At 54.9% G+C, this 14233-nt stretch overlaps 1 protein-coding gene across 1 annotated transcript; it reads left to right on the top strand.

The window, feature by feature from the left end:
* Window positions 1-4206: 4206 nt before the first annotated feature.
* On the top strand, window positions 4207-7362 carry CHST14 (carbohydrate sulfotransferase 14; the record flags this gene model as incomplete). Its single annotated transcript, XM_069857061.1, has 1 exon — window positions 4207-7362. A coding segment is annotated over one exon (1509 nt), but the record flags the coding sequence as incomplete, so codon positions are not given.
* Between the last annotated feature and the right edge of the window lie 6871 nt (window positions 7363-14233).

The raw sequence follows: 14233 nt of genomic DNA, 5'->3' as shown, positions 1-14233 counted from the left end.
AGCTGCTCTAAGGTTCTCCCTGCAGCCTTCTCTTCTCCAGGATAAACAACCCCAACTCTCGCCTCGCACAGGAGGTTCTCCAGCCCTTGGATCATCTCCGTGGCCTCCTCTGCACTCACTCCAGCAGCTCCGTGTCCTGCCTGTGCTGAGAACAGGATTCACTGATACACGAAGCTGTATGGAGTGTCAGCAGGATTCCCACTGGGAATCTTGTGTGCTTCCCCCCGTCCTTTGAACACGGCGACTTCTCTTTCTGCTCTAACGGGCAGCGAGCGGGAGGCACAAGCCGCTGTGCGGGGGCTCTGGGAGGAGCACCAGATGGTTGGGGGGGTCCTTGCACCCCAGTTTATTAACGAAAAGCCGAGCGCGGTGTCCTCTGCCACCTGGGGCCACTCAGAGGAGCCGTGCTTTGAGATTTCACTTAGAATCACAGAATAGTTCAGGTTGGACGAGACCTTGAAGATCACCCAGTTCCAACCCCGCTGCGATGGGCAGCGATACGTTCCCCTCCTTTTACTTAAGAGCTTTTTGTCTTCACTGAGGACCCAAATCTCTTAACACGGGGACCCTCGGTTGCTGGGATGAAGGATGATTCAGTCGTTTGATGGTTCCCCCTGCCCAGGCGCGGGGACGTCCCCCCGTTACCCGGCACAGCCCGGTCTGTGTCGCAGCCCAGGGAGCCACCGGGGCTGACTTCATGCCACCTTGCATAATTACAGCCTATAAAAAGGGAATTATATGGCATATTAGTGCCATTTATTTTCCCATATTAGCTGTTTTCACGCGCGCAGACGAGCACGGTTGGGTTTTGTTCTCCCCCACAGCGGATCTGGTTTAGTTGTGGGCAGGGACGGTTGGACTCGGTCATCTCCAAGGTCTTTTCCAACCAAACCATTCTGTCTGTGATTGTTTATAGATTCACAGTGCAAACCCCTTTCCAGTGCTTGTTCTGCAGACAAACCCACTCCTCCACAGTAAGGAAGCAAGAGGAGGCAGAACGACATTTATTTTATTCCTCTTGATGTTTATTTTAAATTAATCCTGTTGGGACAAACGTCAGACTGGAATTCTCGTTCAAGTTGCTTCCATTACTTGATCTAATTAGCAATGGCACGTGTTTAATAGTAATTAATTTTTCATGAGGGATGGTATTTAGAATCATAGAATCATAGAATAACCAGGTTGGAAGAGACCCACGGGATCATCGAGTCCAACCATTCCTATCAAACACTAACCCATGTCCCTCAGCACCTCGTCCACCCGTGCCTGCATTTGATGACTTCTTTCTGATTCCTTTTACCTAGATACGGAGCTTCCTCCCTAATTTTCTTCTCTTTGATGCTGGCTTTCAAAACCACCCGTATGCTGATACGTTTAATCATAGGATCCTGGAATGGTTTGGGTGGGAAGGGACCTCAAAGCCCATTCAGTCCCACCCCGCTGGACACGCTCTCTTGCACACACACCAGCACCAAGCTCGTCAGAAAGTTCAGCCAGAACGTCCACCCCTCGGTCCTTGAGCAGCAGATCCTTCAGCATTAGGTTTTCCTTGAAAACAGTGATGTTTGTTACGAGGGACATAGGCTGAGCCTACCATGATGCTCTCCTCTCAGCTATTTGGCACATAAACCCATCACATTTGACTTGTTTAAAAGGACTTTTTTTTCCTTAGAGATGAGAAACTCTGCCTTACATCGTGAGCTGGCTGGGGAACGGCTCCTGTGCTCATCGCCTTGGACCAGCGGCACTGCCGTGTCCCCCCATCCCGACAGGAGAACATTTCTCCCCAAGATTTCACCTCAATCTCCCCTCTTGCAGCTCCAAATCATCCCCCTCGTCCTGTCCCTGCCCTCGCTGATCCAGAGCCCCTCCCCAGCTTTCCTGGAGCCCCTTTCAGCCCTGGAAGCTGCTCTAAGGTCTCCCTGCAGCCTTCTCTTCTCCAGCCTCAACAACCCCAACTCTCTCCTCGCACAGGAGGTTCTCCAGCCCTGGATCATCTCTGTGGCCTCCTCTGCACCCGCTCCAGCAGCTCCATGTCCTTACGCTGAGCATCCAGAGCTGGACTCAGGGCTCCAGGTGGGTCTCCCCGAGCGGAGCAGAGGGGCAGGATCCCTCCCTCCCTGCTGCTCCCACGGCTCTGGGTGCAGCGGAATTCCAGGAATCCTGCGGAGCATGTGATAGCACAAAGATGAAGTTGCTGATTTGCTCAAACTGGTACAGGTAAATGACCAGGTGCTTTCCTATTATCTGTATACAGTCATAGAGGTACAATATAATTATGCAAACTCTTTGCAAACACTGTACATGTTGTACTATTAAAGTGTAGATGGCAGAGATGAAACTTTTGCTGGTTAAAGACATTGTGGTGACAGTGAAGTTAGTTTTTCTTTAACAGCTTGAAAAAGGAAAATCATATTAGCATTTACTATTTTTGCAAATAAAGCTAGCAGTGTATCTTTTCTATGTATGACTAACATACAATTGCTCATTCAACAGGTTTTTATCAGCAGGAGGAAGCAAAGTTTGATGGGGCTGTCTGTATTATACCATGGGAAAGTCAGATTGCATTGTTTTATCCCTTCAGAAACTCCATGCATTCTTCTGCCCGATAATTTTGCTAGGATAATTTTGTTGTATGGACCTGTGTGTAGTTTATACCAGTAATCACGAATTTTGTTGCTATAATCCTAAGGCAGCTCCCTAAACAAATCAGAACATCTCTGCAGGTCAGACTTGGTGGAGGGGCATCAACAGTTGCCAGAATTGGTCAAAAATTGTATTTTCTCATATTTATGGCTAAGTTTATGTTACATATCAGTTGACCAATAGCTCTTTTCATGGGGCTTTGGGTAACCTGATGTAGTGGGGTGTCCCTGCCCATGGCAGGGGGCTGGAACTAGATGATCTTTGAGGTCCCTTCCAACCCAAACTGTTCTATGATTCTATGATTGATTCTATGATTCTATGAGTCTATGAGTCTATGATTTCGAGCTGTGCAGGGTGGCAGGGCAGACTGGCCCCTCTCTTCCTAGAGCTAACGCTGTGTTTACATCCAAACACAACTGTAAAATGTACAATAATCTCGCTCCGGGCCCTCACGCTTCAACACAAACGCTTTGTCTGCCTTGGCTGACAAAACGCTCTTGGCTTTTGATCAAAGAAAACTAAGTGGAAGCTGTTTCTTCTCTTGATGTTAAGAGAGCTTTTGACAGCGAGAGCCCCGCAAGCCTGGATAAGGCGCTGGAGCCCTGCGGTAGGCTCTGAAAAGGCAGAGAAGGAAAAGAAGCAGAATGATGCCAGTGTGAGAGGATTTCTGCTCCGGGAAGGGCTGGATGGAGACACAGCATCCTCACGGCCGGCTCAGCGCCACGTTCCAGGCTCTGGGTGCTGCTTGGGCTGGAGTCTTCTGTGGAATCATGGAGCTGTTGAGGTTGGAAAAGACCGTTAGGATCACTGAGTCCAGCTGTAAACCCAACACTGCCAACGCCGACTCCAAATGGTGTCCCTGAGCATCACACCCACGCGGCGTTTACATCCAGATGGCGACTCCAGCGCTGAGAACCCTCTTGGTGAAGAAATGTTCCCTAGAGGAAAGCTGGGGAGCCCCCTCTCCCCTCCCACTGCCCCCCTCTTGCCTCTCCTCGCTCTCCCCCTTCCCTCCCCTCCTGTTTCCACTCCTCTTACCCCTCCCCTCCTTCCGTCTCCCTTCTCCCCTCCCTACCAGCCTCTCCCCTTCTTCTCTCCCTCTTGCCCCCTCCCCATCTCTCTTGCCCCCCATCCCTCTTGCCCCCTCCCCATCTCTCTTGACCCCCATCCCTCTTGCCCCCCATCCCTCTTGCCCCCCATCCCTCTTACCCCCTCCCATCCCTCTTGCCCCCCCCTTCCCTCTTGCCCCCATCCCTCTTTCCCCCCATCCCTCTTGCCCCCCGTCCCTCTTGCCCCCATCCCTCTTTCCCCCCTCCCCATCCCTCTTGCCCCCCCAATCCTCTTGCCCCCCCACCCCTCTTGCCTCCCTCCCCATCCCTTCTGCCCTCTCCCCATCCCACTCCTCTTGCCCCCTCCCCCTCCCTCTTGCCCCCCTCCTCATCCCTCTTACCCCCCCCATCCCTCTTGCCCCCCTCCCCCCGGCTCCTCCTCCCCCTCTCCCCCCTCCCTCCCGGGGGCGGGGCCGCTGTTCCCTTTACCCGCCCCCCTCCCCCCTTTCTCCTCCGTCACTTCCCGGGGCGATCCCGGTGTTTCCCCCCCTCATCCCCCGTCACCTCCCGGTCCCGGGCCGGGACGATCCCGGTCGGTCTCGGGGCCGGTCCCGGTGCTCCCCCCCCTCCCCGATCGGTTCCCGGTGCTACCCCGCCCACCTCCAGGTCGGTTCCCGGTCGGTTCCTGGTGCTCCCTCCCCCCCAGGTCGGTTCCCGGTTGGTTCCCGGTGCCCCCTCCCCAGTCCAGCTCGATTCCCTGTCGGTTCCCGGCCCCCCCCCCCCCCTCCAGGCCGGTTCCCGGTCCCCCCCCACCCCAATCCAGGTCGGTTCCCGGTCGGTTCCCGGTGCCCCCCCCCAGTCCAGCTCGATTCCCTGTCGGTTCCCGGCCCCCCCCCCCCCGCTCCAGGCCGGTCCCGGTCGGTTCCCGGTGCTCCCTGCCCCCCAGGTCGGTTCCCGGTGCCCCCCCCCTCCCCTCCAGGCCGGTTCCCGGTGCGATGCGAGGCCCCGCGGTCCCGTCCCGGCCGGGGCGGCGGGCGGCGCTGCTGCTGCGCCGCCGGTGCTGACGTTCGCGGTGCTGGCGGCGTCGGGGGCGCTGCTGGTGCTGCTGGAGCGGGGGGTGCTGGCGCGGGTCGGGGCCCCGCGGCCTCTGGGCCCGGCGGCGGCGGCTCCGCGGGGCTCGCCGGGGCCTCCGGGGGGCCTGGAGGCCGCGGTGCTGCGGGACGCGCGGAACCGCTCGGTGCGCGGGGGCTGCGGGCGGCGCCGCGGCCTGTGGGCCCTGCCGGCCGGGCAGCGGAGAACCGTGCTGCGCCACCTCCTCGTCAGCGACAAGTACCGCTTCCTCTACTGCTACGTGCCCAAGGTGGCCTGCTCCAACTGGAAACGCGTCCTCAAGGTGCTCCACGGCGCCCTGGAGGGCGGCGACGTGCGCACCAGGATGGATCACAAGAGCGACCTGGTGTTCCTGGCCGACATGGAGCCCCACGAGATCTCCTACCGCCTCGACCACTACTTCAAGTTCGTCTTCGTGCGCGACCCGCTGGAGCGGCTGCTCTCGGCCTACCGCAACAAGTTCGGGGAGATCGAGGAGTACCAGCGCCGCTACGGCGCCGAGATCGTGCGGCGGTACCGCCCGGGCGCTGGCGGCTCGGCGGGCGACGACGTCACCTTCCCCGAGTTCCTGCGGTACCTGCTGGACGAGGACGTGGAGCGGATGAACGAGCACTGGATGCCCGTCTACAACCTGTGCCAGCCCTGCGCCGTGCGCTACGACTTCATCGGCTCCTACGAGCGGCTGGGCGACGACGCCAACTACGTCCTGCAGCGCGTCCGCTCGCCCCCCTCCGTCCGCTTCCCCGAGCGCCAGTCGTGGTACAAGCCCGTCACAGCCGAGATGCTCCACTACTACCTGTGCAACACCCCGCGGCGCCTCCTCAAAGACCTCATCGTCAAGTACATCCTGGACTTCTCCCTCTTCGCCTACCCCCTTCCCAACATCACCAGCGAGTTCTGCAGGCAGTGACAGGCTCGCTTGCCAACTCCTCTTAGAATCATAGAATCACAGAATCACTAGGTTGGAAGAGACCCACCGGATCATCGAGTCCAACCATCCCCATCAATCACTAACCCATGTCCCTCAGCACCTTGTCCACCCGGCCCTTAAACCCCTCCAGGGAAGGGGACTCAACCCCCTCCCTGGGCAGCCTCTGCCCTTTCCATGAAAAATCACCCTTTCCATGAAAAATTTTTTCCTGCTGTCCAGCCTGACCCTCCCCTGGTGGAGCTTGAGGCCATTCCCTCTCGTCCTGTCCCTTGGGAGAAGAGCCCAGCTCCCTCCTCTCCACAACCTCCTCTCAGGGAGTTGCAGAGAGCAATGAGGTCTCCCCTCAGCCTCCTCTTCTCCAGGCTGAACCCCCCCAGCTCTCTCAGCCGCTCCTCTTCTTCTCCAGCCCCTTCCCCAGCTCCGTTCCCTTCTCTGGACTCGCTCCAGAGCCTCTTCACGCCACGAGGGTTTCCTGGCGCGGCCACTGCCACAGGGCCTGTCAAACACGCCCTTCTATGCATCATTTCCTAATTTTATACTTTTCAAACACTTTTTTATATAAAATATTTTATATGACCTTTGGTACTAGGATGCTTTTTGTAGCCCCGGTTTCGAGGCGTACAGGTGCCGCTGAGGCGGGCACGATAGCTTTTGTATATCTATTTTGCTTTAAATCCTTTTTTTTATGACACGACGTGGAAGACTTCTGTAAAGAACCTGAGAAATTGGTCTGGTTTACGTATTTTTCCCCCTTTTGGTGTGTGTTTTGTGGTACACGGCTGAATCGCAGTCGTACCTTAATACAGCTTAAAGTTAGCGGTGCTGAAGCTGGTCCCGGGTTAGACCGCGAGGAGTTTTGTGCCTATGAGAAGAGAAAAGGCTTTTATAAACTAGGCCCTATTTATCATTTATTTTCTCGTCTGTAGGAGATGGTTAAATGAGGCTGGTCGCTTTCTGTGACAGCACTAGTACCTCTATTTTGTTATTGTTGTTACTATTATTGATAATTATTATTATTTACCACTGAAATAAAAGTAGTGATAGTGCTTTTATGCAATTTTAAGGTTTGGAAGTACCAGCTCTTTACCCGGCGTAAGCTACCGGGTGCAATAACGATCAAGCCATAGCAATTTGCTCTTTTCATGGGAAATTTTGTGTGGGAAGCGGCCTCAAAGCCCATCCAGTCCCACCCCTGCCACGGGCAGGGACACCTCCCACGGGATCAGGGGCTCCAAGCCCCATCCAGCCTGGCCTTGAACCCCTCCAGGGATGGGGCATTCTCTCACTCCGAATGAAAGCAATACAGACTTCTGATCCGATCAAACCCATCCTGGTTCTTAGGACAGAAAGCAACCAAAAAACCCAGCGGCAGCGTCCCAGCTCGCGGCCTCGAGGGCGACTGTGGGCACAAGCGCGTGCAAACCGCTGCGGAAAAACACTCTCTCCAGCCACGGTTGAGACAGTGGCGATGTGAGGATTAGTTCTCCTGCTTTTATAGACGTGTGCGCTGTTTTTATTGCTTCTTGTATTTAATTCTGACCATTGCATTGTACACATTTGGGAGATAACGTATAACGGCGTTCCTGGGAGGCCGTGTCCTCGTTTGTAATAAAGTTTTTATATGAATTTTGCAGTGTTCGTGTTTATTTGTACGCTTGGAGGTGTAAGAGGATGGCAAACGGGCAGTTCCTGCCTTGAATAATTTGTGTTTTCAGTGCAGGAACAGCAGGAACACGTGGAGAAGGAAACGCCTTGGAGCCGAACGACGGGACAGAGATGTCTTTGTGTGAAAAGCAGCGCTCGGCACTGAAATAGGTGCCTCTTCGTGGTGGAGCTGACACGAAGCCGTAGGGCTGGGTTACAGGTATCCATGGGGTTAAAAGGTGGAAGGAAAAACAAGGTGTTTTCTTTGGGATTTGTGAAATTCCCTGGAAGAAGGGCAGGGAGCCACATCCAGGCAAGCTCAAAGCCATGGGATAAGTCCTGCCCCAGGCATGACTTAGGGAATCAAATAGATTTAATGTCTGCTGATAACAGTGAAATCAAGGTCTCTGCTGAAATCGATATCCAAGCGTGGTGTGAGGTCGGTGCTTTGTGTCCTTGGGGATGGGGTCGTGGCTGGGGGTGAGAGCAACGATGGGAATCCACGGGTTTTGGCTCCCGGCTGTGTTCTCACCTCCCTGTAGGGAAAATGCGTTAGGAATGGGCTTTGCTCTCCTTGGAAACCTGCAGAATTTCTGTCTGTCCCCAGCGATTTCGGTGACAACGTCGGGATGGTTGGTGCCCGGTGCTGGAAGAGCTGGAGATGCATCTTGTTCTCCTGCCAAAGGTGCCAGGTACCGGCTGGGAATCTGATTTCATTTCCTAGAGCAGATGCCAGCGATGGGATAGCCTGAGTTTTAATTAAACCTGACCTCCAGGGCCCTCGAATTCAGCATGAGCTGGTTTGACTTTGCTATCTCTGCCTGCTTCTGCGAAGCTGAGGGAACGTTTCCTGCTTGTTTAGCGATTGGCGTTTTAATTAAATGTTTGTTTCTCAGCAGTTTACAAGGTTTGTTTATCTGCAGCAGCTTCTGTTCTCTATATTAAATTTTTTGTCTCTTGTCCTCTTAATCTAATTTATTGCACATGGAAGGATTTTGCTTTTCTTTGCCCGTCTCTTGCTCTTGGTCTGTACTCAGTGGACCAGGAGCAGCCCTGAGGAGGAGGACTTTGGGTTCTGGGGGAGGAGAAGCTCAACAGGAGCCAGCAACGTGCGCTCCCAGCCCAGAAACCCCCCGTGTCCTGGGCTGCACCCAGAGCCGTGGGAGCAGCAGGGAGGGAGGGATCCTGCCCCTCTGCTCCGCTCGGAGAGACCCACCTGGAGCCCCGAGTCCAGCTCTGGATGCTCAGCACAGGGAGGACACGGAGATGATCCAAGGTCTGGAGAACCTCCTGTGCGAGGCCAGGCTGAGAGAGTTGGGGTTGTTGAGGCTGGAGGAGAGAAGGCTGCGGGGAGACCTTAGAGCAGCTTCCAGGGCTGAAAGGGGCTCCAGGGAAGCTGGGGAGGGGCTCTGGATCAGGGAGGGCAGGGAGAGGACAAGTTTTGAGCTGCAAGAGGGGAGATGGAGATGAGATCTCGGGCAGAAATGTTTTGCTGTGAGGGTGGGGAGGTCCTGGCCCAGGCTGCCCAGAGCAGGGGTGGCTGCCCCATCCCTGGAGGGGTTCAAGGCCAGGCTGGAAGGGGCTTGGAGCCCCTGATCCAGAGGGAGGTGTCCCTGCCCAGGGCAGGGGTGGGACTGGATGGGCTTTGAGGTCCCTTCCAACCCAACCCATTCTGTGATTCTGCTCCTTTACTGGGTATCAGTGGGCACCTCTATCTCTGTCAACAGAAGCAAGCGCCCCCACCTCCGTGTCCCTCCCTCAAGGAAGGTTTTAATGCAGGTAAAACCTCGCTGCTTGGGCAGGAGTTTATGGAAAAGCCTCCCAGGAGCTGGCGCAGGGCGTGCGCTGTCGTGTAGCTCTAAACCTTTTCTCTCTTGTGTGGTCGAGGTTACGGAGTCTGATTTTTCTTATCTCTCTGCTGCAAGTCAGCAATTGGGAAAAATCGACCAGGTTTCCATTAGTGCCGCTTTATTTCATCCGCAGCCAAAATGACAATTTCCTGAGAAAGCTGCTGGCCGGGTAGAAGATGAAAAAGTCATTTTGTTCTTCTGTCAGGGGTTTCTCCCGTGTGGAATGAATCAGGAGCAAATTCCTCGGCTGGCAGCAGGCACCGGGGGTGAGGGAGGTGAGGAAGGTGAGGGAGGTGATGGAGGTGAGGAAGGTGAGGGAGGGGAGGGAGGGGAGGGAGGGGAGGAAGGTGAGGGAGGGGAGGAAGGTGAGAGAGGGGAGGAAGGTGAGGAAGGTGAGGGAGGTGAGGGAGGGGAGGTGATGTAGGTGATGTAGGTGAGGAAGGTGAGGGGAGGTGAGGTGAGGTAGTTGATGAAGGTGAGGAAGGTGAGGTGAGGGGAGGAAGGTGAGGGAGGTGAGGGGCGCTGAGCAGGACCAGCCCCTCTCTGCAGGCACCTGGGGAGAGACGCGGTGCCTACAGAGAGTGGGAGGCGAGGGCAAACCGTGGCAGCTCCAGTAGGAACGAGGAGGAAACCTTGAAGTTATAAATTGTTTTGGTGTAACCAAACCGTTGAAGGTTTCTGTTTCCTGACGCGTCCCAGCGTGACAGCTCCTCCTCCCACCTTTCCACCCATCCCGTCCCAGGGCCTCCCTGCTCTCACAGCAAAACCTTTCTGCCCGAGAGCTCATCTCGAGGGGCTGAGGGTGAGGAGGCATCAAGAACGTTTCCAGGAGACCCCAGGGTGGGTTTGGCAGCACCAGATCAAAGCTCCCGGCGAAGCAGAGAAATACATTTTCATCACAGAGAGGGAAACTTCAATCTGGCCAATACCAGGTGGGTTTGGTGTCATGGAGCGCCCCAACACACCTCGTGGCTTCTGGTGCCACCGGTTGAGGCTCTTTCTCACGTAACCCAAGTGAAGGAGGAAGAGTTGGGTGAAAAGCAGCAGCCAAGTGTGGCCCCCCCTCACCCTTCAGTTCTTATCACTGTTATTCAGCATTTCATAGAATCATAGAATCACCAGGTTGGAAAAGACCCACCGGGTCATCGAGTCCAACCACCCCACCAAATACTAAACATTCTCCTTCTGGGCCTTGAATTGGCAAACGAGTTCTTGAAAATCCCCAGTTTTGAGACCTGGCAAGAGGTGGTTTCTATGGAAATAATGGAAGTTGCATCGCGAGCGAAATATCTTCAGGCCCAGAGCCAGCGGGGAAGGAGGAGGGGGACGCATCGCTGGTCACTCAACTTCTGCAGAAGCCCACGTGCCTCCACGTGACTTTCCTCAGGTCCCCTCATCCTGGGTAATTTGTCCTTTGCCTCAACAGAGCCTGAAATGCAGAAACTGGAAAAATCTACTGGATGGAAAAGTCTTGTACAAACTTTATTTGCTCTTCCTCCAGCACTAGGGAGAGAATCCAGAGGAGGGCAACCAGGTTGGTGAAGGATTTAGAGGGGAAGCCACAGGAGAGCGGGTGAAGCCACTTGGTCTGTTCAGCCTGGAGAAGAGGAGACTGAGGGGAGACCTCATCGCAGTCTGCAGCTTCCTCACAAGGGCAGGAGGAGGAGGAGGCGCTGAGGTCTCCTCTGACCTGAGGGAAAGGCAGGAAGATGCTCTGGGGAGGTTTATGTTGAATATTAGGAGAAGGTTCTCTCCCAGAGGGTGGTGGAGCCCTGGAACAGCTCCCAGGGAAGCTTTTGCAGCACCAAACCTGACAATATTCCAGAAGCGTTTGGCCAGTGCCCTCAGCCTCATGGTGTGAATGTTGGGGTGCCCTGTGCAGGGACAGGAGCTGGACTTGATGATCCTTGCGGGACCCTTTCAACTCAGGACACTCTGGGTAAGGAATGATAATCCTGCCTCCAAGTGAGTTTAAATTTGGAATTAGAGGGCGACGTGCAGCTCCAGCCTCGGAGAGCCGTGCTTTAAGTTGAAGAATTCCCTCGTTCAGAGGCAGCACGACTGCATCAAGGCTGGACCAGCTACGAGCATCTCGTTACGGCAGTTTGGGAACCTGGGAACGTGCCGTTGCCAGCACGCGGCTCTGGGATTAGTGATGTGCTGATGGGTCATTTTGCTACATCAGCTCCCAGATGTGTGATGTCTGGGAAGAATAAGGGTCTGTTACTCCTGATCCCTCGTTACCTCCTCCCACAAGGAATGAGAGGGTTTGGCTTTGCCACAGTTGATTGCCAGGCAGCCCAAGACCATCTCTGGGGGGATGTGGCTTTGAGGGATGTGACTCTACCTGTGATGTTTATTTGGAGGGCTCGCACCTTGCCGTGGCCTTGTGGGGGCCAAGGAGGGGAAAAAGGCTCTTGTAGCCCTTGGGGTGTGTTTCCTGAAGGTGGAGGGGGAACAGGAATCAGGGCTCCGGCGATGATGGAAAGCACAGGGTGGCATGAAGCCACATCTCTCCCTGATGCCAGAAGGAAGAGATCAACAAAGCACCCACGAAGATGTTAAGGAGAGGTGCTGAGGTCTGGGAGAGAGAGACCTCTCCCAGGAAGATCATACGGAGGAGAGGGAATGCACCCAGCAGGAACACTTCCTGCGTAACCCAAGGCTGCCTCCTTAACCTGTGCTGGTTTGGGACCTGCTAGAGGAACAGCCAGCTCATGGCATGAAAAAAAAAGCAGGATAGGGCTTGGTTTGAGATCATTCCATTGGGTCTCTTCCAACCTGGTTATTCTATGATTCTATGATTCTATGATAGGAATGGTTGGACTTGATGATCTGGTGGGTCTCTTCCAACCTGGTTATTCTACGATTCTATGATTCCTTGCAGCTGGTCTTGAACGGCTGGCTGACCATCAGCAATTAGCACTTGGGTATCAGGGGCCAAACGAGGCGATTAGCAAGGATCAGAAGTATTAAAGCTTCAGCTTTCTCCTAGCTGTGTGGCAGAAGCAGAGCTGGAGCTGTAAACAGAGGTGGGTGGATCCGTGCTGTGGAAGAGCTGACTACCAACCCTGATCAGACACCAGCTTGTGGATGGAGACGTGTCTTGCTTCCCAGTAAGTGGTGTTTGAAGAGGTTGCTCTTAATTATCCTCCTGCTTCCAGTAGGAGTGATCAGCACAGCCCCACGTGAGATGGTTGTTGCGCCGGCTCCTGTGGGTCCCTTGGAGCTGGGAAGGGATGTTGGAGAGTGGGGAGTGGGCAGGTCAGGTTTGGTGTATCCTGGGGATCCGGGTCAGATCCAGCTCTTCAAATCAAACAGGGATCTTTCAAATCCTGCAAATAAACCGTTGAAGTGGCTTTTAAGCAACCAAAGTTCCCCTTGGGCTCTTGAAATGAAGCTGCACTAAAGGAGCTTCTGTGGGATGGAAACTGTCTTGGTCGTCCCCCGTGTGGTTGCTTCGTTAGCACCACGAGCAGGTTGTCGTTACTCCCTTGAGCAACTTGTCTGGGTGTCTTCAAGGTGGATTTTGGCCCAGGGCCCTGCTGGTGGCTCAGCAGGAGGACCACGGCCGGCTTGGTTTATTTAATTTGCCTGTGGGAAAGCCCAGATTCTCCTCGCTTTGGAGGATACGACGACAGCCCACGTGTGGGAGAGATTTGAGAGCACAGATGTTGCTTTTATGACCCAGAGTCCCAGTTTTGAGCTGCAAGAGGGGAGATTGAGATGAGACCTTGGGGAGAAATGTTTTGCTGTGAGGGTGGGGAGGACCTGGCCCAGGTTGTTCCATCCCTGGAGGGGTTCAAGGCCAGGTTGGATGGGGCTTGGAGCCCCTGATCCCGTGGGAGGTGTCCCTGCCCATGGCAGGGGTGGAACTGGGTGGGCTTTGAGGTCTTTTCCAACTCAAACCTTTCCAGGATTCTTGCTTTGCTGTCCTCCTCTGTGATTCTGTAAAGAAGTGGGAGACAAAAGGATGCTTTGGGGCTTAAATGCCACCTCCTGCTCCCCTGAAAGTGCTGGGCTGTGTCCCCCCAGCCTCCAGTCCATCACATGGAGGTTTGGGGCTTGGGAATGATTTCACAGCAACCAGCAAAATCCAGTTTATTGCTTTTTGTGGAGGAAAATAGGGATGCTAAAAGCAGCAATGCCACCCAGGTGCCTGCTGAAAGCCCCGCTGAAGGCAGTGGACTCTTAAGATGCTTGAATAATAGCAAGGAGTGAAGGATAAAAGCGGGGCTGGACGCAGGCTCCGCTTTTCTACCTGCAGCCGAGTGGGCTGAGGCGACTCAGGCTCATTTGCAAACCAGCGGCTCAGGCTGGGAATGGGCCAAGCAGGGGGTGAACAGCAAAAGCTTGACATATAAAACTTGAAAACATAATAAATGTGCTTAAATACCCAGCTCCCCGTGCCCCTTGCCCGTCCCACCGCCTCCATCCCTGCTTCCGAGTGCTCATTAGCAAGTCCGAGTGGGTTTTAAGCTGATTAGAGCCCGGCTCCCGGCGAGCCTGAGCTTTGGGGAGAATAAAGTTGTTCCACGCGATCGAAGGTTTGGGTCGGGAAGGTTTTTAACGAAGCCCGTGCCCTGTGGAGCAGCGGGTGCCGATATCGAGGAGGTGGGGATGTTGTTCGTGGTGGCAGTGAAAACATCTGGTTTATGGAGAAAGCCCCTTCTTGCCAGGCAGGAGGGTGGATTTTGATGCTCTGCCCCGCTGTGCGCTCGCACAAAGAGCTGCTCCCGCTCAGCGGAGCCAGGACTGGGTTTTTCTGCTCATTCCTGGCACTGCTAGGAGGATGCTCCAAAGGCACCGAGTCCCCGCAGAGCCCCGTGTCCATCCCAGGCGCTCAGCACCACCAGGATGCTCAGCCCCAAAGCAGCTCCCGCGGGATCCGCTGTGATCTTGGCAGCTTCAGCCAATTCCTTAAAACCATCCTTGCAACAGCAAGGCTGAGCCCGGCGTCCTCTTTTAATGGGTGTGAGACCCTCTGTGAGCAGCTTCGCGGC

The sequence above is a fragment of the Phaenicophaeus curvirostris genome, chromosome 5 (genome assembly GCF_032191515.1).
Source record: "Phaenicophaeus curvirostris isolate KB17595 chromosome 5, BPBGC_Pcur_1.0, whole genome shotgun sequence".
NCBI classification, from domain to species: Eukaryota; Metazoa; Chordata; class Aves; order Cuculiformes; family Cuculidae; genus Phaenicophaeus; species Phaenicophaeus curvirostris.
Note: the sequence above shows the minus strand (reverse complement) of the source record. Positions and strands in the feature narration are given on the sequence as shown.